This window comes from Astyanax mexicanus, chromosome 16 (assembly GCF_023375975.1).
Source record: "Astyanax mexicanus isolate ESR-SI-001 chromosome 16, AstMex3_surface, whole genome shotgun sequence".
In the NCBI taxonomy this organism is placed as follows: domain Eukaryota; kingdom Metazoa; phylum Chordata; class Actinopteri; order Characiformes; family Acestrorhamphidae; genus Astyanax; species Astyanax mexicanus.
Window position 1 is genome coordinate 17,602,584 of NC_064423.1, and position 27,834 is coordinate 17,630,417.

The 27,834-nt window shown below is 36.5% G+C and overlaps 1 protein-coding gene across 2 annotated transcripts; it reads left to right on the forward strand.

The window, feature by feature from the left end:
• Nucleotides 1–7,018: 7,018 nt before the first annotated feature.
• On the forward strand, nt 7,019–27,586 carry abcb11b (ATP-binding cassette, sub-family B (MDR/TAP), member 11b). Of its 2 annotated transcripts, XM_022669665.2 has the most exons (28): nt 7,019–7,324; nt 7,458–7,476; nt 9,119–9,148; nt 9,230–9,287; nt 10,441–10,685; nt 10,791–10,878; nt 11,034–11,167; nt 11,309–11,480; nt 12,533–12,657; nt 13,290–13,464; nt 13,592–13,705; nt 14,791–14,901; nt 15,939–16,064; nt 17,425–17,628; nt 17,813–17,983; nt 18,880–19,081; nt 19,233–19,308; nt 19,995–20,124; nt 20,847–21,014; nt 21,120–21,224; nt 21,828–21,989; nt 22,078–22,281; nt 23,342–23,583; nt 24,115–24,271; nt 24,361–24,558; nt 25,298–25,504; nt 26,223–26,369; nt 26,485–27,586. In XM_022669665.2, the coding sequence occupies exons 1-28, from the start codon at nt 7,249–7,251 to the stop codon at nt 26,683–26,685; spliced, it is 4,047 nt and encodes a 1,348-aa protein (XP_022525386.2). In that variant the 5' UTR covers nt 7,019–7,248; the 3' UTR covers nt 26,686–27,586. The 2 variants fall into 2 exon arrangements, with proteins under 2 accessions (XP_022525386.2, XP_022525387.2); XM_022669666.2 differs by lacking the exons at nt 7,019–7,324; nt 7,458–7,476; nt 9,119–9,148; ... (6 more) ...; nt 13,290–13,464; nt 13,592–13,705 and having other exon boundaries at nt 14,890–14,979.
• Nucleotides 27,587–27,834: the final 248 nt, after the last annotated feature.

The following is a 27,834-nucleotide window of genomic DNA, read 5'->3' on the forward strand; positions in this document are numbered from 1 at the left end:
TTGGGAGAAATGTTGTCCGTAGTTTATAGAAAAAAAAAACAATGTTTATTTTACTCAAACATATACCTAAAATAGCCAAATCATAGAAACTGAATCAGACACTGAAGTGGTCTCTTAATGGTGGCCACACAAAATATTGAAACTTTGGCACAATTTAGCCATTTTCACAGGGGTGTACTCACTTTTGTTGCCAGTGGTTTGGACATTAATAGCTGTGTGTTGAGTTACAGCTGTACACTGACGTATTTACATTGTATCAATGTTCTCCCATTAAAAGTGTAAAGAGTGTACTAGGTTTTTGTTACTCACTCTATTGTTTTTGTGTTACAATGAATACACTTATGCTTGAGATCGAAATAAGAATGTGAGACAATAGATTAGGTAGATATTTACATCTAGACGTGTTAAACATATTAGAACATGACTCCACCCATCTATAAGGAAACAAACACGTTAGAACATTTAGCAAACGTGTTTTCCATGTGTGCCAAGTTAGATTATTTGTTTATATAATAAACCAACATGAACAATAGAGAGTTGTCTGTTGAAGAAAACAAAGGAAGTCGTTCTAAAGGTGAGAAAAGAGAGAACAATTATCAAAGAACTGCACAAAGAAAGGATCTGCTCATGAGCCTAACCATTCATTCTCATTAATCAACCATGGTGGAGGCAGTGCCATGACTTAGGCTTGAAAAGAATATTAATCTAGTAGTTTTGTGTAATTACCAGATTGATGCACAATTTGCAGATAATGCACATGGAACCACATAATAATATTTTGCTATGTTTAATGTGCTAATATGTTTAAGACATCTAGATGGTAATGTCATGATAACGAGAGTTCATTCAAAAGCGTGCTTTTCAAAGAAAGAACCATGCACAGGGCCTACAACTAACCTACAGATCCTAATTAAAATAAATACAGTATACTGACTTAAACCTCATGTCAGTATTGAGCAGATTACACTGTAAAAATAGCACAGTTAATTTATGAAAATAGATGTATATACTCTTTAGGGTGGCTGTAGCTGTGTTAAAGCATGGAAACCACAAATATATGCAGGAAAGGACGGCACCAGGACCAAGATTGCGAAACACTAGATTCCAAAAATGTACTGTGAGAATGAATGGACACCATTTCCTAATAGTTGACCCTCAGCAGGCAGCAGAGGCGTGCAGACATAGACATCAGGTGGTGCTAAAGCACCACCAACTCTGTCCTTTATCAACCAAAGTGCCCTTTTGAAACTTCGTTTTTTTTTTTTTTTTTTTTTATATATATTATTATTAAGATTTTACTGAGGCCGGTTTGAAATTTTTTTTTTTAATATATATTATTATTAAGATTTTACTGAGGCCGGTTTGAAATTATCTTTTGAAAACCTGAGGGATTAAAAACAAGTGAAAACAGAATGCCCTGAAATCAGCTCTCACACAACCGACCTCTCTCTTCCCCCTGAGAATTTGCCCCCCAAAATGTCTGTGCACGCCACTGGCAGGCAGTGCTGCTGAAATGTTAAAATAAGGCACCAATGAGAAAAGTACCATAATAGCATATCTAAAAAGCATGAATCCTCATAAGTGGTACAGTTCAATGGACACATGTTGTTAGTTTAAATGTTAGAGGATGTGTAGTACTTAGTTATATAACACAGATATCCTAGATTCACCAAATAAAGTTCAGATTTATTTATTTAGCAAATTGTTGTTGACACTGGCACAAGACTGATCAAGTCACTGTGACTGACCAAGAAAACATGCATGCAGTACAGGTGCAAAGCTGTCAGCTGAGCATCAGTATCAGGACCATACCTGTCAAGTCTCCCGTTTTGGCCGGGAAACTACCGTATTTTACTCCTCTTTCCCGCCGTCCTCCCGTATTAGTATTTTCCCGTAAATTTCCCGTATTATATTAAAATAAAAAAAATGTATATTATTGAGGAGACAGGGCACTGACCGCTCTGTGTCTCTTAACCAATCGTGGAGGCGGTTCAAGGAGAAAGTCCCGCCTTTCAGGAAAAACAGCCAATCAGCTTGAAAAGGAAGGTCAGTGTGGGGAAAATATCCCTTATTTTTAAATCTAAAACTTGACAGGTATGATCAGGACATTGTACTAAATATACACTCATATATACAGACACCTGCCATCCAAATAACGCACAGTAAACCAAGTTCAAATTATTTTTTAATAAGCTATATCGTCATTTTATAAGACATTTTATTGACTGACCAAAGGTAATACATTTTAATGGAAATTTAACTCATCTCATCTCATTGTCAACCGCTTAATCCGTGAGGGGTCGCGGGGGTGGGGGGGGCTGGAGCCTATCCCAGCAGGCATCGGGCGGAAGGCAGGATACACCCCGCAGGGCAGACGGACACAGACAGACAAACAGATACATTCACTCACATACTCACACCTAAGGGGCAATTTCAATCAAGTTCCAATTAGCCTGAACGTGCTGTCTTTGGACTGTGGGAGGAAACCCACGCAGACACAGGGAGAACGTGCAAACTCCACACAGAAAGACCCGGGTCGCCCCAGCCGGGAATCGAACCCAGGCCGTCTTGCTGTGAGGCGGAAGTGCTACCCACTGCGCCACTGTGCCGCCCCGGAAATTTAACTATTATAAGAAATTGTATATTGTTCTTTTCTAATCACTTTTTTTACATAATATATTAAGCCAACTAGTGTAGACCAGTGGCACCAACAGTATTCCATCCTGGGATGGGTATTTGAGTATGTAGAGTGGACAACCCTACAATCATCATGAAAAGAACTGGATATGACTTTTGGATTTTCTGTTGGATTTTAACAAAAATCCTCGAATGAATCCTCTAATGAATATAACCAATACATTAACCTGTTTATTGAGTGTCTAGGAATTGTACAGCACAACCATACTACTAGTGCAGTAAATGCCAGTGTACTACTGAAAACACATCCAAAATGTAATTAATTTGTTCATCAAATATTTTTTACTGTAATATTAATGTTTTGTATCTTTTTTAATCAAATTTACACATTCATACACAAGTGATTTTTTTTTAGTATACTTTAGTTAAGCGTCTACAAGTAAAGAAGGTAAATATATTAGAATATATGACAATACGGAGTCTTTTGCTGGGATTTTTTCATCAATGTTTTGAAAATAGTAAAACAGAACACTTCAAGGACATGGATGTATATAAATACAGGGTGTCGTAAAGAGGGAAATGCAGAAATCAGTCCGTTTTAAAAAAAATATATACAGAACTAAAATAATACAATGATGGCATTGATCTGAAACCATCAATTACCAGCTGTCATCTAAGAGAAAACATACCCTGTGCAATCATAAGTTTAGAGATCATAAGATTGAGAGATCATATAATATCACATTTATCCTCCTGAACTGAATATGAAACTGTTAAACTCAGTATTTAAATAGCATTTTCAGTACAAAGAACAGAAATTAAATTTCACTTATATAAGCCTGGTAGATAATGCTGCTGTTCTAGTATAAAGCACTAGCACTACTCCATCTCCATTACACACACACACACGAAGACTGTACATTTACACTGTATATTCTATTTCTTATTTGATTGTATTTATATGTATCTTTATATTTTATATTTTATCTTTTTTAACTTTGTGTATTGTGTAACCTGCTGCTGGATGCCAAGAATTTCCCCCCGGGGATCAATAAAGTATCTATCTATCTATCTATCTATCTCTCTATTTACACTCAGTGTCAGGGTTATTTATACAACAATATAAAACATTGTACAAGACATTATTTAATTATTAAATGATATATATTTGTTTAACTTATTGACATTAATTAAACATTTGACTAATATACTGTTCTAAAATATTTTTTTTTTGCTAAATATTTTTATTCAGATATTTTTGTACTTTTACTAAAGTACAGGACTTGTGTTGCCCGCCACGTTGTTTCTCCACTAGAAGCGCACAGTAGATCTATCAATCTAACTATCAAATATTAATCAAATATTTTACTAGTCTTTTGAATATTCGATTACAAATGACAAAATGAGAGTTAGTAAATGGGTGACAGATGAAGACTCTCATTAACTGGATGTTCAGAGCATTTGCTGTGACACTGTACTGTTTTTAGGAAGGCGTTTGACGTGTATCTGTATGCTGTGAGGTTGACCCAAGCTTAGCAGTAACTGCACAGAAACACAGCAGTGCAATGACCTGCGGGACGTTTACCTCAAACTAAAGTTCAACCTTTCAGAGAAAAAAGTTTCCAAATTTCATTGAAACATCAACAGTCCTACCTGAATCGAGTGTAGTTAATCCCAATTCAGATAAAATTTGGGACAGTATGGAAAATACTTAAAATAAAATATACATAAAATACACATACAATGCTTCTTATATATTAACATTGACTTTTTTATTTAATTGCCGACAGAATAAACAAATACATTTCATGTTTTGTCCGGTCAACTATATTTTATTTGTAAATATACATACATTCTTGCATTTCAGGCCTTCAACACATTCCAAGAAAGTTAGGAAGGAGACAGTTTGAACTACACCGTAAAAATGGTTTAATGGGGTTAAATTCAGCTCTGGAAAAAATTAAGAGACCACTTCAGTTTTTGAATCAGTTTTTCTGATTTTGCTATTTATAGGTATATGTTTGAGTAAAATGAACATTATTGTTTTATTCTAACTACGGACAACAATTTCTCCCAAAATTCCAAATAAAAATATTGTCGTTTAGAGCATTTATTTGCAGAAAATGAAAAATGGCTGAAATAACAACAAAGATGTTCATAAATCAGTATGTGTTCAGTTTTAAGAGTTCAGAAATCAATATTTTGTAGAATAACCCTGGTTTTTAATCACAATTTTCATGCATCTTAGCATTTTTTTTTTGTTTTTTTATTTTTTATTTGCACACATATGTGAAATAAGGAAGCAAACAGGAATGCATATTACATAAGTAAGAAACAAAAACATGTGCAGGGAAAGTAAGAAAGCCCATAGGGGCTTATATACATTACTTTCCCTCTAAATTACAAAAAAATAAGAAAAGAATAATTGCATACATACATACGCCTACATACATATACACACATACATACATTCATATACATGTACATACTCACATTAATACAGAATAGAGTTGTAAAGAAAGAATATATACAATAATTGACCCAATAATTTTGTAGAGAATCATAACTTCAAATATTTAAATTATCCATTGAGAGGAGATACTCCTCTTGAAAATTGAATTGGAATGTATTTTGAAAGCAGTCAGGAAGTAAATTGTGTATATAAGAAACAATAAACTGACATATCTGCAACTGATTAATTTCATATACATTGAGAATCTGAAGGTTCTGAAATAACAGACGGGAGCTTGAAAAATAGTTGACCCAGTGACCATTCTGACGAAACGTTTCTGAAGTATATGTAAACAGCTGATATTACTTTTGAATGTACTGGCCCAGATAATGTTACAATATGAGAGATATGGATAAATCATTGTATAATACAAACTGGTCAACAAAGGTCTTAGCAGTAGAAACTTAATTTTTCTGATGACAGCAATATTTTTTGCTATTTTGTTAGTAATTGTAGTTACATGCTCTCTCCAACACAATTTGGTGGTTCTCCTCCACCAGCTTTACACACTGCTTTTGGATAACTTCATGACACTCGTGGTGAAAAAGCTTAAGCAGTTCAGTTTGGTTTGATGGCTTGTGATCATCCATTTTCCTCTTGATTATATTCCAGAGGTTTTTAATTTGGTAAAATCAAAGAAATTCATCATTTTAAAGTGGTCTCTTATTTTTTCCAGAGCTGTATAATACAAGTGAATTGTGTAACATTTAGACAAAATACCTAAATAATTAAAAAAATCTGTTATTCTCTATCATGTAACAGCACTTATTTCTCCTTTATATCTTTACTTTCACTGCTTTCAAATATAATGCATATTTCATTTACTATGTTTTTTACATCTATTTTGTTTTTTATGTCTACTATCCCCGTTTACTTTGAATTGCCACTGTGCATGAAAGTTGCTATACAAATAAACTTGTCTTGCCTTTAACATCTGCTCAACCACTTGGTTTGTATCTTATTAAAGAAGGTTTTGAGCAAAACACAACCTGATGTGGAAACTTTACATATTAAAAGAGGTATGATGCACTAATAAAATCCACTGGGAGTGTAATTTATGATATATTAAGGTTAACGTATCCTTTTTTAAGCTTATTATAGTTTCACAGTTTTTTAATAAATGGATTTATATAACTTTGTACAACAAACACTTTGTTATTTATTATAAGGTATTTATGGTTTGTGTTTCACGCAGGCCTGTCACAATAACTACATTATCGTCTTCAATCGTTCAATGACTTAACATAACCTCATTATTTAAATAATCGTGATATCGTCCATTGTGTTTGCACTTACAAAAATGCACTTACTTAGTGAGGAAGCTTAACTTAGTGTCTTAGGTTCATGTTGCCTTAGCCTTCCTCTCACCATTAGCATATCTCTGAAGCGAAGGCTGAGGCAGGGGTCCGGTTCAATGCTGGTTCAATGCGGGCCAGCTGGGACAGGCCGGGGCTGCACGTCATGGTATGGAACAGACCCACGGTTCCCTTGCCTCTGCACTTCGCCTACTTTGGTTCTACTTTGGTTCTACTTTGGTTCAAGCTGGGAACTTTTTCTAAAAATGACAACAATATCGTGTATCACAATAAATTCTGGGAAAAAATATTGTTCGCAAAACATTGTTATTGTGACGGGCCTAATTTAACTTTGAGGACATTAGCTGTTGGGTTCATCTACAATTAATTCAGTTTCAAATTGAAGAACCCTGAAAAGTTCAGTGTACCAAGGGCTTCGCTACTTTGTGAGCAGGTATGAATACACGTGTAGGTTGTGTAATTGATTTCTTGGGGATTATCTCAGCAGTGTTTGCTCTTGGGGGTCATTCACCCCGTTTGCAGCACAAACCTGGCGGACACTTACCCTGCACATCCAGACCAACCACATGGTCCAGCAATACACACACACTCACACAGACACACACACACAGGTATTTACTGAAACTCTATACTGCTCAGTCCTGCTTTACTCTAGTACTGAAGTCAGATGGTACACGGCCAGATATGACTGAAAGCTTTTATTAGTGCTGACTGATCCCGAGACTGGATTACCTGACAACTGTTTTTTTGAGCTAGTTGAATTAATCTGCTGGAGAAAACACCATGCCAGGATCTGTGAAGCTACGCAGCATCAGGACGTTCGGACACGAGAACGGCTCTTTTGAGATATCAGATGAAGGTGAGGATGGTATGGGGGTTATGTTAAAGTTTAAGGTGTATGTGATCAGCGTGTATTATTTTACACTTCATACAGTGTACGTGTTCAGTCTGTAATATTTCATTTAATATTAATGTTCTGATTCAAATTTCAGAGCCAAATGCAGATTATATGTAAGTAGACTTTTTTTTTTAACTTCTGTGAGTCGGTGAGTGTTCTGTACCAAAAAAATATTTAACTGATTTATGAACTGATTTATGTGTTAAGAGTAATGAATTTTTAATGTATTGTGTAATTACTAATTAGCTGGACCTGCTTAGATTAATATTCCAATTTCTATTCTTTTATTCACAAAAACACCCCAAAAAAAAAATTGTTCGTTACACCAAAAATATAACTGGTAAATAGATGGTTCCACCAGGAACCATCAGGGGTCCTAAAGAGTAAAATAATAAGACAACGAGTGTTTGTGGACAGTCATCAGCTGGATTGAGCTGAATTTAAGCATTTAAATATGAAAATCCAAAGAAGTATATTTAGGGGCTCCGAGTGCTCTAGCAGGTTAAGCGATGCCACTATGATCAGGAGATCGCCGGTTTGAATCCTGTTCATGTAGCTTGCCATCAACTACCGGAGCCCTGAGAGAGCATATTTGGCCTTGCTCTCTCTGAGTGGGTAGATGGCACTCTCTCCCCACATCACACCAAAGGGTAATGTCGCTCAGCACAAGGCGTTTGTGAGCTGATGTATTGGAACCGAGTCGCTGCACTTTCCTCCTACATCAGCAGCAGTTTGAAAAAAGGCGGTGGCTGACTTCACATGTATCGGAGGAGGCATGTGCTAATCTTATCCCTCCTGCTGTTGGGGCATCACTAGTGATAGAGGGAGTTCTAATGAGTGGGTTGGGTAATTGGCCGTGTAAATTGGGGAGAAAATGGGAAAAACGAAATCAGATCTCTTTTGTATTTAGAAAAAAAGTGTATATTTATAATGTATATTCCTGCTGCTTGCTCTCACAAAACTTGCACCACAACCATCTTAATTTACATTTACCTTTAAGGCATTTAGCAGACACCCTTATCCAGAGCATGTTACAAAAGTGATTCATTTGTTAAAGACTAGTTTGAGGTTACATCAAGCTTTGATAATGTTTAACAGGAGGAGAAAAGTGATAATTAAGGAAGATGAGTTTTTAGTTTTAAGAGTTTGAAGACAGCAAGTGACACTTTATGTCTCAGTGGAAGTTCATTCCACCAGCTTGGTGCAGGAAAAAAATGAGAAGAATCTACCATTCTGAGGTCTGAATAATTTAAATTCATATTAGGAAACTGAATTGGAGATAAAAAATGTAAATTGAAGAAATATATATCGAGAACGATAAATAGATTGCATTTTAACTTAATTTTAACTAGATTTACGTCAATTAAATGTCAGTAAGATTATTATTTAGAACATTTTGCATTCTAAAAGGCAATCAATCAGATCATTTGACAAAAAAAGACAGTAAATATATACTATACATTAAAATAATTACTTGTTAAAAATGTTTATATGCTGTACACTTTTCTTATTGTACAGCTTGCCATTGTACATAATGTATTGCCTACCTCTATAGTACTGTTTTTAGTTTTTAATTTGATTGTTTTAATATATGTGCTGTCTTCATGTTGTTGTTAAAGCCACAGTCTAATTGGATTGAGGTGGACAATAGAATTAAAGTAATCCAATCTAATGATCTAAACTCTAATTACTCATTCAAGACCAGATATGGAGGCTGTAGCTTTTTGAAATTGACTGTTTTATGTCTTATTACAGGACAGTCACATCCTCTAAGAAGGACAAGAAGTAAGCTTACTTTTAAATCTCATTTCAGCCAATTAAAAAGCCAGTTTGTCGGGCAGACCTGAAATTTCCCTCTTTTTACAGATCTATGGCCGGCAAAAAGAAGGAGGAACAGACAATCCGCATCGGGTTCTTTCAGCTGGTAAAATCATTTACAATTTTTAAAACTAAATTATAAATGGACAATCTTGGGATGAACACAGTTTTGGGATCTTTATGTTACTTTATTTGGTTTGATACTTTGTTGGATTGTTGCTGTTGATATGGATTATGTTTTTTGACCTGCTCATAGTAACTCTTCTTTGCAAGGTGAGATATTTTGGCAGTAAAACTTTGCCACATTTTAAACATCCAATTGCAGGTATATTTCAAGTTAGAAACAATTAGACTCATCAGTCGAACTGTTACTGTTAAAGATCCCTATTTTATCGATCTATAGTAATTTAGAGAGCGTCAGTGTGCCTTTGCTATTGTAACGACAGGAAATGTACTCCTTGTGCAACTCAAAACACACAAAAGGCATGTAGTAATTATTTTTGGCGCCGATTTTGGGACAATTTTTGGCGCCGATTTTGGGACAATTTTTGTACATTTGTTTTTCTGAAATTTAATGTTTTTTTGCCCATGTAAAATAGTTTTTCTTTGGTAATTTTGTTTTCTTAAATGTAATTATTTTTTGTATGTAAATTTTGTTTTATTTTTTGTAATTTTGTTTTCTGACATGTTGATTTGTTTTGCACTTCAGGGCCACCGTAATATTTCTCCCAAATTCCAAATAAAAATTTTGTAATTAAAGCTTTCAGACCTTAAATAATTCAGAGTAATAAAGTTCATATTCATACAGTTTTAAGAGTTCATAAATCAATATTTTGTAGAATAACCCTTTTTTTAATCACAGTTTTCATGCATCTTGGCATGTTCTCCTCCGCCAGTCTTACACACTGCTTTTGGATAACTTTATTCCACTCCTGGTGCAAAAAATTAAGCAGTTCAACTTGGTTTGATGGCTGTGATCACCCATCTTCCTTTTGAATAATTACATTTAAGAAAACAAAATTACCAAAGAAAAAAATATTTTAAAAAACTAATTTACAAAAATGAAAACAAAATTGTCCCAAAAAGAATTAGTACATGCCTTTTGTGTGTTTTAAATTGCACAAGGAGTACATTTCCTGTCGTTACAATAGTAAAGGCACACGGATGCTCCCTGAATTAAGCTGTGTGGTGCACAGTTGACAGATTTTTTTTTATATATTTTAAAATATTTCTTTGATTATTTTTTTTTCTTTGCACAGTTCCGGTTTGCTACATGTCGAGAAGTGTGTATGATGGTCTGTGGCAGTGTGTGTGCAGTGCTGCACGGTTCAGCTCAGCCGTTGATGCTGCTTGTGTTTGGGTTGCTGACGGACACGTTCATCGAATATGACATTGAGCTGAATGAGCTCACGGACCCAGAGAAACGCTGCATCAACAACACCATCCAATGGAGGAACCTCTCTGCTGAGGAAAACCTGGAGCTCAACATGACCAGAACCTGCGGGTAACACAACATGCACTTTACTCTTTATTCTACATGTTGGAAATGTGAGCTGCAGTTTGTAAAATAGGAAAAAAATAAAAACTGACAACAATTCATCTCTTTTAGGTTATTGGATATAGAATATGAGATGACCAATTTTGCATATTACTACGTGGGCATTGGAAGTGGTGTCTTCATCTTAGGATATTTACAAGTGAGTGACCAATGACCTGTTTGAGAAAGTACTACAATCTGACGGAAATCTTGAGTAGTATGTTTTAAGTTATGTTGCATTCTGTCATAGTACTTATCAATAAAGACATGATCAAAAGGACACAATAGGGATTTTTTTTGTTGGTTTCTTTTCAGATCTCCCTGTGGGTGACGTCAGCTGCTCGACAAATCCAGATAATCCGCAGGCTGTACTTTGGCAAGGTGATGAGGATGGAGATCGGTTGGTTTGACTGTAACTCTGTTGGAGAACTGAATACACGCATGTCTGAGTAAGATCATACATCCATGTCTGAGTGATCCATGGTCACACAAACACACACAGATGCACATGCAATAAAAACACATATTCATATTACCATGCATTAGAAGACTATTAGTTCTGATATACCTCTATATGAACTGCACCACAGTGACATCAACAAGATAAATGATGCCATAGCAGACCAAGTAAGCATCTTCATTCAGCGCTTCACCACTTTCGTCTGTGGATTCCTCATGGGCTTCGTGAGGGGCTGGAAGCTGACACTGGTCATCATCTCTGTATCTCCACTTATTGGAGTAGGAGCTGCTCTCATGGCTTTGGTGAGAACTGTTTTTTTTTTTTGAATGAAAGTACAATAAAATATGTTAAATATAATATTAACACTGTTTATGAAAGTGCTTCACCAGTTTCTTTGACTGGAAAATAGAATAACTTTTTTTGGTTCCAAAACTGGAACCATATATACTAGTGCATCTTAACAAAATATTAGAATATCATTGTGAAGTTACTTTATTTCAGTAATTCAGTTCGAAAATGTGAAAATATATTATATAGATGTATTACACACAGAGTGATCTATTTTAAGCATTTATTTCTTTTATTACAGCCAAAAAAAATCAGTGTTTTAGAAAATTGGAATATCATATAAGACTAATTGGTACTTTTGGCAGTGTGGGCAGTGTGCTTGCTGGAAAAATGAAATCCACATCTTCATAAAAGTTGTCAGCAGAGGGAAGCATGAAGTGCTGTTAGATTGACTTTGGACTTCATATCACAGTGGACCAACACCAGCAGATAACACACAGACCAAGCTTCTTAAGATCTAGTGTGAAGTTTCTACAATCAGTGATGATTTGGAAAGTCTGTTACTGTTTCCCCAGAAAATCAGCACTTCATGCTTTCCTCTGTTAACAAGTTGGAGATGCGAATGTTATTTTCCAGCAGGACTTGGCACACTGCCAAAAGTATCAATTGTTATACTTATATAACATTCTGATTTTCTGAGACACTGATTTTTGCCATTTCATTGTTTGTAAGGCATAATCATCATATAGCTACATAATCATTATATATCTACGTAATATATGAGACAACTGAATTTTTAACTGAATTACTGAAATAAAGTAACTTTTCAATTATATGATTTTTTCAAAATGCACTTAAAATTTATTGATTTAAACAAATTGTTTTTTATTTTAATTCATTTTAAAGTTTTAAAGTTATACCAGTCTCGTCTAGTCTAATTATAAATAACTGTATATCTGCATTTCAGCATCCCTAATACTAAATTTACATTTTTAAACTGAGCTTTTAGCCTTTCGTCCTTTTTACCTTGACCCGATATCACCCTGTTGCATGTACTGCTTTGCAGTTTGTGGCTAAGCTGACGGGACGAGAACTGCAAGCGTACGCCAAAGCGGGAGCAGTTGCAGATGAGGTCCTGTCTTCTATCCGAACTGTGGCAGCCTTCGGAGGAGAGAAGAAAGAAGTGGAGAGGTAAGTTTTAATAGCCCTCAGGGATGGGGTCTTCAGTTACTGCTCAGGGGTATTTTAATTTGAATAATATTCATCATGAGATTAGAGCTGACACCAAACTTACATACTCAAACTTTAAGTAATGTACTGAATCGTATTCCAGTATTGCAGAATTCCAGAAGTGCCTGAAATAAGAGTCATTAGATAGACCACTGCTGTATCACATTACACTGACATGCCAGAAATCATGAGATACAAACCAGTATTATGTCCTACAGTGATGGTATAGTTATCTTAAAAAAGTAACCTGATTTCTCATTTAAAGTTACTTTATTGATATATTGATTTTAAAAGTAACTAAGTTAGATTACAAGTTATTTTTTTAGTTACAGTGGTATGAAAGATTTTGGCCACCCCTGATAAGTTTCATGATTTTCCTTTATAAATCATTGGTTGTTCAGATCAGCAAGTTCAGTTGTTAAATATATCATATATCAGATGAACACAGTGATATTTAAGAAGTAAAATCAAGTTTATAGGATTTACAGAAAGTGTGCAAAAATTCTTCAAAATTAGGCAGGTGCATAAATTTGGGCACCCCAACAAATAATATATAGTCAATCAATTTTTCTCTCTTACTCCCATTCTTTAAGGTATGACCATAATCTGATCTCAGCTCAGCGCTGGGGCATTAGGAAAGGCCTGATCATGGGATTCTTCACCGGCTACTTGTGGTTCATTATATTCCTGTGTTATGCACTGGCCTTTTGGTATGGCTCCAGTTTAGTGGTTGACACACTGGAGTACAGCCCTGGAACACTGCTTCAGGTGAGCCATACACACACACACACACACACACACACACACACACACACACACAGACTGAACAGGTTTTCTTGCAAATCCATGCATTTCGAGATACTCTAAACTCCTGGTTTGTGTGTAATTGCTGCAGGTGTTTTTCGGGGTGCTCATTGCGGCGCTGAACCTGGGGCAGGCCTCCCCCTGCCTGGAGGCCTTTGCTGCAGGTCGAGGAGCTGCAACCACCATCTTTGAGACTATTGATCGTGTAAGAACTCTTTTATATTCAGTTCAGTTTTTTCCTGATTTGGCTCTGTAACACTTATAATGCCTGTGCAGGAATATTTTAAAAGCAAACAAAACAACAACTGTACTGCTATTCAATTGCACTGCGTGGTGTGCACTTATTATTAAAAGTGGTGTCAATTGATAAAAAAAAAAAAAAATTAATGATAATTAATAATAATAATTACTCGCAATAAATAATTTACTGCAAGTAATCACTCTTGTTTTTTCTTAAGACGCAAGTTTTTATAGTGGATATTTAAGTGTACATATAAGAAAGAATGTTTTTTAGAATGAAATTATATTTATATTAGTGGTGTCAATTAAGCAAACCGCTCCAGAGTTTGTTTGGGAAAGAGGGTGGGTGGGGATGGGGCAGATTACGGCAGATGTTGGGGTCAAATTTGGCGGCGTAGAGCGCCGAGTGGTCCAGCGGGCTAAAGCGTTGCCACTATGAGCAGGAGGTCGCAGGTTTGAACCCCCGCTCATGCAGCTTTGCCATCAAGCTGTCGGCGCTCAGAGGGAGCAAAATTGGCCCTGCTTCCTCCGGGTGGGTAGATGGCGCTCTCTCCCCACATCACTCCTACATGATGTGCGCAGCACAGGGCGTCTGTGAGCTGATGTACCGGAGCCGAGCCGCTGCGCTTTCCTCCAATTGCTTGGCAATGCTGCATCAGCAGCAGCTCGTAAAGAAGCGGTGGCTGGCTTCACATGTATCGGAGGAAGCATGTGTTAGTCTTCATCCTCCTGGTGTGTTGGGGCATTACTAGTGATAGGTGGAGTCCTAATGAGTGGGTTGGGTAATTGGCTGTGTAAATTAGAGGGAAAATGGAAAAATTTGAAATAAAAAAATTATAAAAAAAAAACTTGGTGGCATAATAAATAAAACAAAATAAATAAATAATGCAGTACTGATTCCAAATTAATCGTGTGCGCTAACACTTTAGTGTTGACAATAATTGTACATAATATATTATTATATATTGTATGTACAGTATATACTGTATTAAAAGGTGTTTTGAAACTTTTCTGAAAGCAAATTAAGAGCAATGTCTGTCCTATATGCAGGAGCCAGAGATTGACTGTCTGTCTGAGGCCGGGTACAAGCTGGACAGAGTGAAGGGAGATCTGGAGTTTCACAACGTGACCTTCCACTACCCCTCCAGACCTGAAGTGAAGGTACAAGACTTTCAGCATCTTCAGTACTATAAGACCTCTAGTGATCCCTAGCGCTCTATGAAAACATCCACACTACAGGTACTCACTTTACTAACTACACTGTGAACCCACAAATTGTTTAACCTCAAACAAATTAAGTCTGTTTTATGTAAAATGGATATTTCAAAAGATAACTCATAACGTTTTGTGGTAGGTGAACATTTGTGGACACATATACAGCTCTGGAAAAAATGAAGAGACCACTTCAGTTTCTGAATCAGTTTCTCTGATTTTGCTATTTATAGGTATATGTTTAAGTAAAATGAACATTGTTGTTTTATTCTATGAACTACAGACAACATTTTTCCCAATTTCCAAATAAATATATTGTCATTTAGAACATTTATTTGTCTTACATACTGCTTTTGAATAACTATTCGGTGCACTCCTGGTGCAAAACTTCAAGCTTGGTTTGATGGCTTATGATCATCCATCTTCCTCTTGGCTATATTCCAGAGGTTTTCAATTTGGTAAAATCAAAGAAGCTCATCCTTTTTAAGTGTCTCTTATTTTTTCCAGAGCTGTACATTCAAACTATTTGAATTAAATCAAATAGTGATAACTTATAAGTTTAGTCTGTTGCCATGAAGTGATACCTTTCTATTGGCTTTTAACACAGTTTCCCCCAGTTTCTGACACTCACTTTCAGTGTGTAGGGATTACCCCCATTGTATCATAGCTGAGAAGGCCTCAATGTTATAGGCTGTAAGAGCAAGCACAGCATTCTGAAATGAACTGCTGATCTGTGTTAGCTGTAAACTAAGTATTTCATATCTATATTTTACGAATCTATTTTTTTTCATCTGACCATGAATATAAAGCGGAATTATTGGGCCAAACAACTGATATAACATTAATCAATTAAACTGACTTACAGTTTAGGCATAATTAAAAGTTTTAAGTCTAATTTAACTCATTAAGCCAACTAATTGCTTAATATTTAAATTAGTTGTAATACTGTTTGTTGAAGCTGCATTACAGCATATTAATTCTTACAGATCCTGGATCAGCTGAACCTGCAAGTGAAGACAGGGGAGACCACAGCGTTTGTTGGACCAAGCGGTGCAGGAAAAAGCACAGCCATACAGCTCCTCCAGCGCTTCTATGACCCCAAGGAGGGCATGGTAAGGAAAAATGATATTGACATAGTGTATAGATAGATAGATAGATAGATAGATAGATAGATAGATACTTTATTGATCCCCGGGGGGAAATTCTTGGGATATAATATATTTCAACAATACTTTTGGGAAAGTCTAATACATTCCTCTTTTTTACAGTGTAAAAATGTTTCAATTTTGGAGGTATATAAACATCTCATATAAGTTCTAAACACACTTTATATAACTACATAGTTACAATACATTTGTTCTTACAAAACAAGTCTGGATGCATATTAAATATTTAGTATGTGTAAAGTATGTGAAAATACTTCTGTATGAAAGTTGAAGTATCAACTCAAGCTTTTTACTTAAGTAAAATGTAAAAGTACTGGATTCAAAACTACTTAAAGTGGAAAAGTAAAAGTAATATTAGGGGAAAAATGCCATTAAAGACAAAAGCTTTGGCTACACCTCAGGAGCACCTCAATTTGTTTTCCCTAAAAGCCATAATGCCTGTAATGTTATGTTGAAATGATAATCTTTGATGTATCAAAAGTTTAGGATGCATTAGTTTCCCTATTTCAGCTGCATATATGCCCATTTAAAATGAATATATTTTAGTACAACTCAAACATATTAAAGAAGCTTAGTTGGGACATTTGGCTCGAGTTCTCTATGCTATGTTCTTGCTGGAGTGTATAATATGACGTGTGCAGGTGTAGTGGGTGTCAAAATGGTATATGTTTATACTTTATACAACAACAATCAAATTCACTCTATCCAGATGGAGATATTTTTCTGGATAGGAACTCTGGAAATTCTGATATTAAAGCTCAAGAGTCCGCTTTATATCATAAAACCTCGCGCGAACAGGGCCCGCTTTGACTGGTGTTTTGTTGAGTTGTGCTGCCTTGTCTAACTGTGCTTCCCTAGTGTATGTTTAAGGTTTTGGTAAAGCTTGGAATCAACCGCAGATCCCATTTAAACCTATAGTTTCTTACACAAGATAGCTAATATTAACTAACTGGTGTAAATAGAAGCAATAAGCTCCTCCTTAGCTAACGAGACAGTGTTGGCTCTGCTGCAGCATGGCTTTAGTTCTGCCTGTGGACGGTCCCGAGCCAAGGTGGGCGAGGCCATGAACTCACTGGTTGACGTAGACACTGAGCTTTTCCTGATTGAATCATTTTTCTGAATATTCTCTTTTACTAGCTACTGCAGACAATGGGGATTAAAGAACAGTTTCATGTGCAGCATGCCTACAGAACATTTCACAAAGAACAAGAAAAAGTGCATTTTAGCAGAAAGAGACTTCTAAAAACATGGATTTAATATTTTTGAGTAGGCGAAAATATTTTAACTAGTTTGGTTCTGTATGCAGGTCACTCTGGATGGTCATGATATCCGTGGTCTGAATATTCAGTGGCTGCGCTCACTGATGGGCATCGTGGAGCAGGAGCCAGTCCTGTTCGCCACCACCATCGCTGAGAACATTCGATACGGACGCCCTGGGGTGTCTCATGAAGACATTATCAAAGCAGCCAAAGAAGCAAACGCCTACAACTTCATCATGGACTTACCGCAGGTAGGCTGTAAAATCTGACTGCAAAACGTACAGTATATCCCTTAACTTCACCCACCTTTCACCCACAGAATACAGCAGCACCGCTGAACACTGAAATGCTGATTGTGCTTTTGGGAAAAGATCCATTTTTGAGGAGATTAAGGGTCTTTTTAATGTCTCTTTTTCTCTTTTGCTCTGATTTCAGAAATTTGACACACTGGTGGGTGAGGGTGGTGGGCAGATGAGTGGTGGTCAGAAACAGAGGATCGCGATTGCACGAGCGTTAGTACGGAATCCGAGAATCCTCCTGCTGGACATGGCTACCTCAGCGCTGGACAATGAGAGTGAAGCTATTGTTCAGGAGGCTCTAGACAAGGTCAGCAATACTTACACTAAACATTCTGAACACTGGCAGTCAATATGCACAATATGCACAATTTTTTAACTTTTTATTTACTCATTTAACTTGTTTACTTGTATGTAATTTGGGCAATAATACCTCAGTGGTGACCCACACCACCCTCCCTTAAAAAAAATAAAAATGTACATAAATTTTAAGAGAGTTTACAGGAGCGGAGATAAGAAGATCAGCAGACAAGAAGATAAAACTGTTGGGGGCATATTTTGTTACATATTTTACATATTTTTCCACAGTTGCATTATCTGTCATTTGGTCTAGTATAATTATCTAAAAGCAGAAAGCTACTCAAAACTTGAGAAAGTTTCTGTGCTCATGCTGAGCAATGAAATCCCATTATTTAAAAAAAATCTTTCACCTGAACCTGAACTTGCTCCTGACAACCCAATATCTATGACTGACTGGCTTGCCACACACACACACAGGAGGTATCAAAAGTAGGACATCATCTGTGTCATCATTCACTGCCAAAAAAAAAGTTGCCATCTGGATTTAAGTAAGTAAATGATCTGGTGTTGCTGCAGTTGGTCAGGCGTGGGTTCAGCAACAGTATGTGCTGAAAGAATGAGGTCAGCTGACCACTTGAATATACTGAATATAGAACAGATTATTCCATCAATGGATTTTTTTCTTCCCTGAAGACACAGGCATATTCCAAGATAACAATGGCAGGATTCATGAGGCTGGAATTGTAAAAGAGTGATTCAGGGAGCATGAGACATTTGTTTTTATAATATATGCAGATCTGTTTTGCATAGAAGATTTGTTAATGTGATTTGACTTTAAATGTTAGCATAAAATTGTTCACATAATGTATAATATCTCTCACTCACACTTGTGTGCTTCTGTTGAAGGTCAGATTGGGTCGTACCACCATCTCCATTGCCCACCGTCTGTCGACGATAAAGAATGCTGATGTTATTGTGGGGTTTGAGCACGGACGAGCTGTGGAGAGAGGGAAACACGATGAGCTGCTGGACAGAAAAGGCGTTTACTTCACCCTGGTGACCCTGCAGACCCAGGGGGACAAAGCCCTCAACCAGAAAGCCCAGCAGAGTAGGTCATTTACACACACACACACACACACGCACACACACACACACACACACACACACACACACACACACACACACACTGTATACGCATTTGATCTCAGACTGGCTATATTATTTAGCATTAAGTAATCATCATTTGGTTTTGTCCTCAGTGGCAGAGGAGGCAAGTGCAGAAGCAGACACAGAGAAGAGCCTGTCTCGAGCTGGAAGTTATCGGGCAAGCCTGAGGTTAGAAAACATATATATTATATATGATAATATATCAGAAATATAACAATAAAATTGTATTATTATTCATAAACTACATACATTAATATTGATACATTGTTCTGAGCTGGTTATTCTGGAGTGGGAATAATGATTAATTATATCACAATAATCTTTTTTGAGCATATTTTGGCTAATAGTATTGCCAATTAAGCTATAAAATATGCTTTTATGATATTTTGTTGTGTATGGGTTATTTTTAAATCAAATAGTTCAAATCATCTGTTACCATTAGTGGTCTGCAATGTAATGATATTTTATTGTGATAATTTTTTATCACAATACACTTTCCTGAGCATATTAGAATGTTACACACAATAATTAATTAACATTAACCTGCATTAAAAGTACTCTTCCACATGCTTTGTGCAATTACACATTCTCACCAGAGAGGTCTCTAAATTCTCAAATTCTAAATTGTACAGACTGTCGCTTTAAAAATGGGCATTACTTGTTCTATTTTGTTTGTTTCAGTTTATTGAAAATCAGAAAATGAAATAATGTGATATTGAAGTATCACTGTTTCATATGTTTTGTACTGATATTGTTTAGATTATTATAATAAATTATATACTATATACTACTGCTTTATGTCTAGTTAATCACAGATATGTAGTAATTTCTGAGTTTTTACTGTCTTTCTGCAGGGCTTCCATTCATCGGAGATCTCGGTCACAGTTGTCCAATGTTATTCCAGAGTCCTCAGTACCGATAGCTGGAGAACTGGGTCCCAGGTCATACTCTGAGTCCTATGTTTCCATAGAGGCCAAAACAAAGGTCAGATTTCACCAAACGTATTAAAGTACTTTAACTCATCAGTGCTGTAGATAGATAATGCTAACCTGGCAGAGACAGAGCTAGTCCTGCTGATGGAAATTTAAATAAGCTATGAATGTGTTAGTTACGTATGAGTATTTACTTCTTTCCTTGCTTGTAAGTGATAAACTAAACACATATATAATACTCACAAGCTGATAAAATTATTTTAAATATCGTTTTTTGTATTTAGTAATATGGTAAGGTATGTAATTTAAGATCATGTTGGAATAAACCGTGTAATACTGTTGATATGCTGAACACTAGCTCTTTTGTATTTGGGCGGTTTTCTCTGCATTTTGGCGGACTTGAAACACGTAGTATTATCAGTGAATTGAGTTGAACTGAACCCCTCTGTAACAATCTGGCAACCCTGAGGGCTCCATTTGTTTGGCTGTCTGTTTATTAGTAGCGACACTCGCGATGCATTCTGGGACACGCTCATGTAGTAAGCCCTCAAAATAGTGCCCTCAAAATCACAATCGATTTCCACCTTACGATTCGGACACTCAAAGAAAATGACTGACATACTCAATAGTGCCCTAACTAGTAAATAGGGAGCAATTTCGGTCACAGACATTGTTTAAAAACTCCAGCAGCACTGCTGTTATACAAGTGTAGAACCAATGATAATAAAAAGTGCATTTTACCACAGTTGTGAAAATGCAGTGTGGTTTCTACAGGGCATGCTCCCTGAAGAAGAGGAGGAGGAAGTCGAACCGGCTCCTGTGGCTCGAATTCTAAAATACAATGCCCCCGAATGGCCTTACATGTTTTTTGGATCTATTGGAGCAGCTGTGAACGGAGGGGTCAATCCTGTGTACTCATTACTGTTCAGCCAAATCCTGGCGGTAAGAACCACAAACTGCAGGAAACTTAATTGTGTCTCTTACCTCTTGTTGTTCCATCACTGTTAATGTAGGAATATAACCTTATTGCTCTCTTTTTTGTGGTAGACTTTCTCCATGTCTGACCCTATTGCCCAGAGAAGAGAAATCAATGGAATCTGCATGTTCTTTGTCCTGGTTGGTGTGATCTCCTTTTTCACACAGATGCTACAGGTAAGCACTAATACAGAGGTAGAATTGCTGTCCAATGGCTTTTGTTTTATTTTTTATTATATAAGGATTTATGATTAGTTAGATTGAGTAGTAAGATGCTCCTCTTTTATATAATGGGGAGTCCTTAGTTTCTTTTAGACCTTCAGAGTTATTATTTAATTTCAAAATGTTTGAATGGAAACAAAAGAATACAAATCTGTAAGTAACACAATTTAACTCTTGAACTGCCTAATGGAAAATTGTCCAACCAACATCCAGAGTTCACTGAGCATTTTTTGGAGCTAACAGCAGTCAAATCCTCATAGAAATGCTCCAGGATCTAGAGGAAAGTCTTCTCTGGCGAAAAAACTTTAAATACTTATGATTTTGAAAGAAACTAATGGTGAGCAGGTGTTCCCATACTTTTGTCCACATAGTGTAAATTGCTGCCTGTGAATCGAGTCTTACAAGCCATGTAGGACTATGTAAACATTTCTTATAGGCTAAAAGATCCATATCTACAATATACAGAATCCCAGCTGAACTCAGTACTCTGTCTCTCACTCCAGTGTACAATCCTCCACTCACTTTTTCCTAACTCTGCTGTTTCTCTTCATCTCTCAGGGTTATTCGTTTTCTAAGTCTGGGGAGTTGCTGACTCGTAGACTGAGGCGGCTAGGCTTCCAAGCAATGTTGGGTCAGGAGGTTGGCTGGTTTGACGACCACAGGAACAGCCCTGGTGCCCTTACCACAAGACTGGCCACAGATGCCTCCCAAGTCCAGGGAGTAAGTCAGATAATTTAAACCTGATCAAGCATCAAGCATTTCTGGACCTTCCTGTCAGCTTTATTAACGTGCTGTTATTCTTTTGTAGGCCACGGGCTCGCAGATCGGCATGATTGTGAACTCTCTGACTAACATTGGAGTGGCCATCATCATCTCCTTCTACTTCAGCTGGAAGCTCAGTCTGGTCATCATGTGCTTCTTGCCTTTTCTCGCCCTTTCTGGAGGCTTTCAGGCTAAGATGCTCACTGGCTTTGCAAAGCAGGACAAGCAAGCCATGGAAGCAGCCGGGCAGGTAAAGACTGAATAAGCAGTTTAGTGCAATTAGCCCAGGTAAAACATAGCTAGCCAGGCTCAGGCTGGTCATTATGGGTTCCTGGCCATTTCTTGCCCTTACCCTGATGAACGTTTAGAACAGAAAAGAGTTTTATTTTGCATAATATAAATTTGTAAGCCCTACAGTGTTAGAAAGTAGATTTGCTAGTCTAACACAGTCTGAGGTAAATGTCATGATGTACAGATGCAGTTTCCATGATACTAGTTGGAATTCATAAGATCCAATGACTTGTTAGCATCATTAGTTTCCAAGCTTCTGTGCTAAAAGCAGAGATAAAATATGCTGTTAAAAATACATATCAAAATAATACAAAATAAAATAAGAATTTAAAATAAAAAAAAAATTAGATCTATGAATTTAAATACATTTAAACTCAAATTTATTTCAGAGGTGAAACATCTGAACTTCCCATGTGTTTGAATATGTGGTGTCAGAGTGTTTGAATACATGACTGAAGCTTGATCAATGTGATTCAAAAATCACTTCACCATCTCTCATCCATCTCAGAAACTTGATTTTTGAATCAGATAGATTTGAATGTATGGATCTGAGTTTTTAAAAGCTGAAGTTTCATAAATCTGACATTTTAAAATCTTAAAATCTTCTTATTTTGTTTTTAAATGTTTTAACAGCTTATTTCACCACCTCACAAGTTAAAAACACAAAAAAACATTGTTAAAATTGTAATTTAGCAATTATACCATGAAATATTTCAAGTTTTCTAAAAGTTAAGTAAAAATATACAAAATACAGATACAAATACTCGTGTCAAATTTTGAGCTCCAGAGTACCAATTGTGCATCCAGTGTGATGTTATGCATCAGTAAGCATTGTCCCCAAGTCTTTTGTGTGGTAAGGCGAGACCAAGCTAGTGGATGTCAATTGACTAACATTAAAAATGAACGAAGAAAAATTAACAAAAAAAAATTGGGATATATATCTAACTGTACTTTTACCAAGCTATTTCCTGTATTTCTTATTCGACCCACTCTGCATCTCTCTCTGGCACTGCTTGCAGATATCTGGTGAGGCTCTGAACAACATCCGCACCATCGCTGGTCTGGGAAAGGAGCGCAGGTTCGTAGAGATGTATGAAGCTCAGCTGGAGGCTCCGTACCGCGCTGCTCTGAAGAAGGCAAATGTATATGGTGCCTGTTACGGGTTTGCCCAGTGCGTGGTCTTCATGGCAAACTCAGCTTCCTATCGGTTCGGTGGATACTTGGTCCGTCACGAGGGTCTTCACTTCAGCTTGGTTTTCAGGTGGGTTGGACTGTTTGAGAGCTCAGGATAGAGCAAGAAAATATGAGAGTGTGAGAGATGTGAGAGAATATTCAAAGGGATAACTTTACAGGAGATTAAAAAAACATATTAACTTTTAGTGGAAGTCAGTAAAAAAGATTTTACACTGATATGCCAAAAGTCATAGGACAGGTATCACTACCATGGGATAACCACTAACAATCACTGCTCTGCCTTGCTTGAAATAATTTATTTCGCTTCCATTTCAGAATACTGGACAGTGTTCAGCCTCACTTACAAGATAACACCTCACAGCATATACAAGTGTGGGCATTGCCAAACCATCCACTGGGAAATGAAAAAAGAATTTACATACTATTTATAGTACATACTGCAATCACATGACTTTGGCATTTCTATTGGCCTTATTTTACTTAAATGAACACAATCAAAAGGACATTAGTCAGTTTCAAATGAACAATGATGTTGCTTTGGTTTTAAATATGGGTTATATTATCAGAGGTGTATAAATCTCTCCTTCTCTCATGATAGGGTAATTTCTGCTATTGTGACCAGTGGAACAGCTTTGGGCAGAGCTTCCTCATACACGCCTGACTACGCCAAAGCAAAGATCTCTGCAGCTCGCTTCTTCCAGCTGCTCGACCGCACTCCCAAAATCAGCGTCTACAGTGACAAAGGAGACAAATGGGTGAAGAGTTCAAAAAAAGTTAAAATCAAACCTTTAAAATTCTGGAATTCTATAAAACTAATCTTATTCCTTTTGGGTTTTTTTTCTAGAATCATTTTAAAGGGGACATCGAGTTTATCGACTGTAAGTTCACCTACCCGAGCCGACCAGATATCCAGGTGTTAAACGGACTGACTGTGAGTGTAAAGCCGGGTCAGACTCTGGCCTTCGTGGGCAGCAGTGGGTGTGGCAAGAGCACAAGCGTCCAGCTGCTGGAGAGGTTTTATGATCCAGACTTCGGAAAAGTGGTGAGAAAACACTTATTGAAAATGACTGTGGTCAAGTGCAATAATATAAAATCTGACTTCAGAGGTAGTAAACATTTAAATTGTGATTTTTGTTAAGTATATTTATGTATTATTTGGGAAGAATTCTAGATTATTAGATCATTCTAGAAAGTCACTATAGCACAAACCTTTACAGCACAAAAAAAAAATAAAACACTCAGGTTCTGAAAAATTGGGAAAAACAGGTGGCACCCTTGCCAAAATTGCACCCCCATGAGCACTAAAAACACTTGGGTTCTAAAAAATTTTTGAAAAAATGGTGTTGTGCCAAATTGTGCCAAATTGTGGCACCCCTGTCAAAAATCACACCCCCATGGGCACTACAAACACATTGTGAAAAAAGGTGTTTTTTTGCCAAATTTGTTAAAAGGTTAATATTTCACTTTTATTTTTTACACTTGAGGGTGTTCAACCCCTTAATTTAACAATATATCTTAATAACATATAATATTTGATCTGTGCAAAAACATTGTGATAATTACAAAATGTAATCTCTTTAAATAATGATTTAAAATCTATTTAAATAATGATTCATTATTGTAAGGATTTGTATAGGTGGCAGGTATGGGCTTCCATAGCAAAACACTTTTACCTGTGTTCCATTACCATTTTGGCTACTCATATTTTCATTAAAATATTCTTCTCCATCCAATTTGTCTGTATTTTAACACTCTGCTCTGGGATTTTAATTTTGCTCCAGCTGATTGACGGGCGTGAATCCTCCCGTATCAACGTTCAGTTCCTTCGTTCTAAGATTGGCATCGTTTCTCAAGAGCCCATTCTGTTCGACTGCAGCATCCTAGAGAACATCCGCTATGGAGACAACAAGAGGGTGCTCAGCATGGATGATGTCATCTCTGCATCCAAAAAGGCCCAACTCCATGACTTTGTTATGTCACTTCCTGAGGTAAAAATACAATTTCTTGGTTAAATTCTTTATAACTGCATTATGTGGTACAATATGAAATATGATGGACATCATAGTGTGCATCATAATGATAGACCATTAAAAACTATGTTTTTTGAAAATTATTCAGAACAGTATAGATCACAGACACTAACTATAGGCCTTCTTATACTATACATTTGGATTGCTCTGTAGAGAAGACCAATGATAATAAGCTAATGTCTTTTTTGGAAAATGATAAAGAAGAACAGGCCGAAGCTTTTTGCAAACAAATAATGAACTTGAAATAAAGGTGAAGATCCTGTGGATCAATGAATGGAAATATCTAAACTGGAACCGGAGGCTAGACACTAGACAAGTCTAAATTGCAAATGTAAATGGATGGAAGCATATTTCCTTCAATTCTTTTTTATTAATAAAAAAATTAAATTAATTACAAGTAGTATTTTGAGATCCTACGTCATTATTTTGAGATCATTTCTCATTGTGTGAAAAAAACGCACATATGGGCATCCATAGCAAAATACCGTAATGTTGTTCAATCCAGATTCCAACCTATTCAATCTAAATTAAAATAAAATAAACGAATACTTAAAAATAAACTTGATTTGTCTCAGACTACATTACACCTAATTAATAATACAATTTAAAAAACTTTTTAGGATGTCCTCTCCTAAGTCAGCCCATGTTTGTGTGTCCACTTTTTCCGTCTTTGCAGAAGTATGAAACTAATGTGGGCTCGCAAGGTTCACAGCTCTCACGGGGTCAAAAGCAGCGCATCGCTATTGCTAGAGCAATCATACGAGACCCCAAAATACTCCTTCTGGACGAGGCGACATCAGCACTGGACACAGAGAGTGAAAAGGTAAGAGAAGACTGAGACAGAGAAGACATAAAGCCGTCCCGACATTAAATGTCCTTTTCCACCTCACACTGTTTTTTTTTTTTTATTCATCCTGCTTCTTCTTTCTGTGGAACAGACTGTACAAGAGGCACTGGATAAAGCGAGGGAGGGCCGCACTTGTATCGTCATCGCCCATCGCCTCTCCACCATCCAGAACTCTGACATCATAGCGGTGATGTCACGAGGTTATGTGATTGAGAAGGGCACCCATGATCAGCTCATGGCCCTGAAGGGAGCCTATTACAAGCTGGTCACAACTGGAGCACCAATCAGCTAACCAATCAGTATCTTACATAACCAGCCAGTGTTTAATGATACCTAAGTGGTGTATGTTCTGTTGTATCCATAAGAATTTGGACAGTGTTTAAATTTTGCAATTTTACTTTGGCCAAGTCTGAGCAGAAAAATAGCTCTATATACTTCAGAGTTTATTTTCTTTCTTCTAGATGTACTGTATATATTCTATTTCTAGATAGCCTTATGTGCCAATAAGACACTGCCGCCACCATGTTTGACAGATGATGTGGAATAAACTCCAGCCCTTATGTTTTTAATCTCCAATGAAATTATAAGAGGATATGCTAAACTTGGCCATAAAACTTCTCATTAATAAAATGTCCAATTACATTTGAGCCTATGGAAATGCAATAAATGGCTGCCATTCTTTAACACTTTAAGGAATATTTATTTTAAAGAGCCACTAAACCATATTTTTTTCAATAATAGCAGAAATGTATACATCCCATACATCACCCAGTTCCCCTCCGAAACTACCGCTCCCATTTCTTAGCCTTTTTAAAAATTTGAGCTGAGGGAGGAACCAGCAAAAATCAGGGCATTTATTTACCCTTTAAACTGCTTGAATTCTTGTCTGCACACTTAAGTCTTAACTTGTAGCATAAGATACTAATCCAGAAGGAAACATTAAGAAGTGATTAAGTAATTTCCAGGTAGATTATTAAGATTATTAAGAATGTTTTATATTTCATATAATTGTTGTTTTTTTATGTTGTTATTATTGATAACACATTGTACAGTCTTTTGTCATTGTTTCTTTCAGAAATATTAGCTTAATGCAACATGTTTATCAGCATGATAGAATTGAAAGATATTTTATTTACACAACATCAGTTGTAAGGTTTTTGATTAATTTGTGAATAAAATGTTGGAAAAATGAACCGTATTAATGGACTGTTTATTTGGGGGTTAGCATTAGAGTTTTTTTGCATTTTTCACGAGCGTTATCCTTCCTGCTTCAACAGAGTTACATACTGCAGTTAGCACTAGCATCTTCAGCCCTCGTATGCCCATGTTTGTGGTTCTGTAAACAAGCTGCATTTGTCTGTTTGAAATGAATTAGCTTTTTTAAAAACACACCTCTATCACATTCTGTGGTAAATAAATATGATACCCAAAGATACCCAAA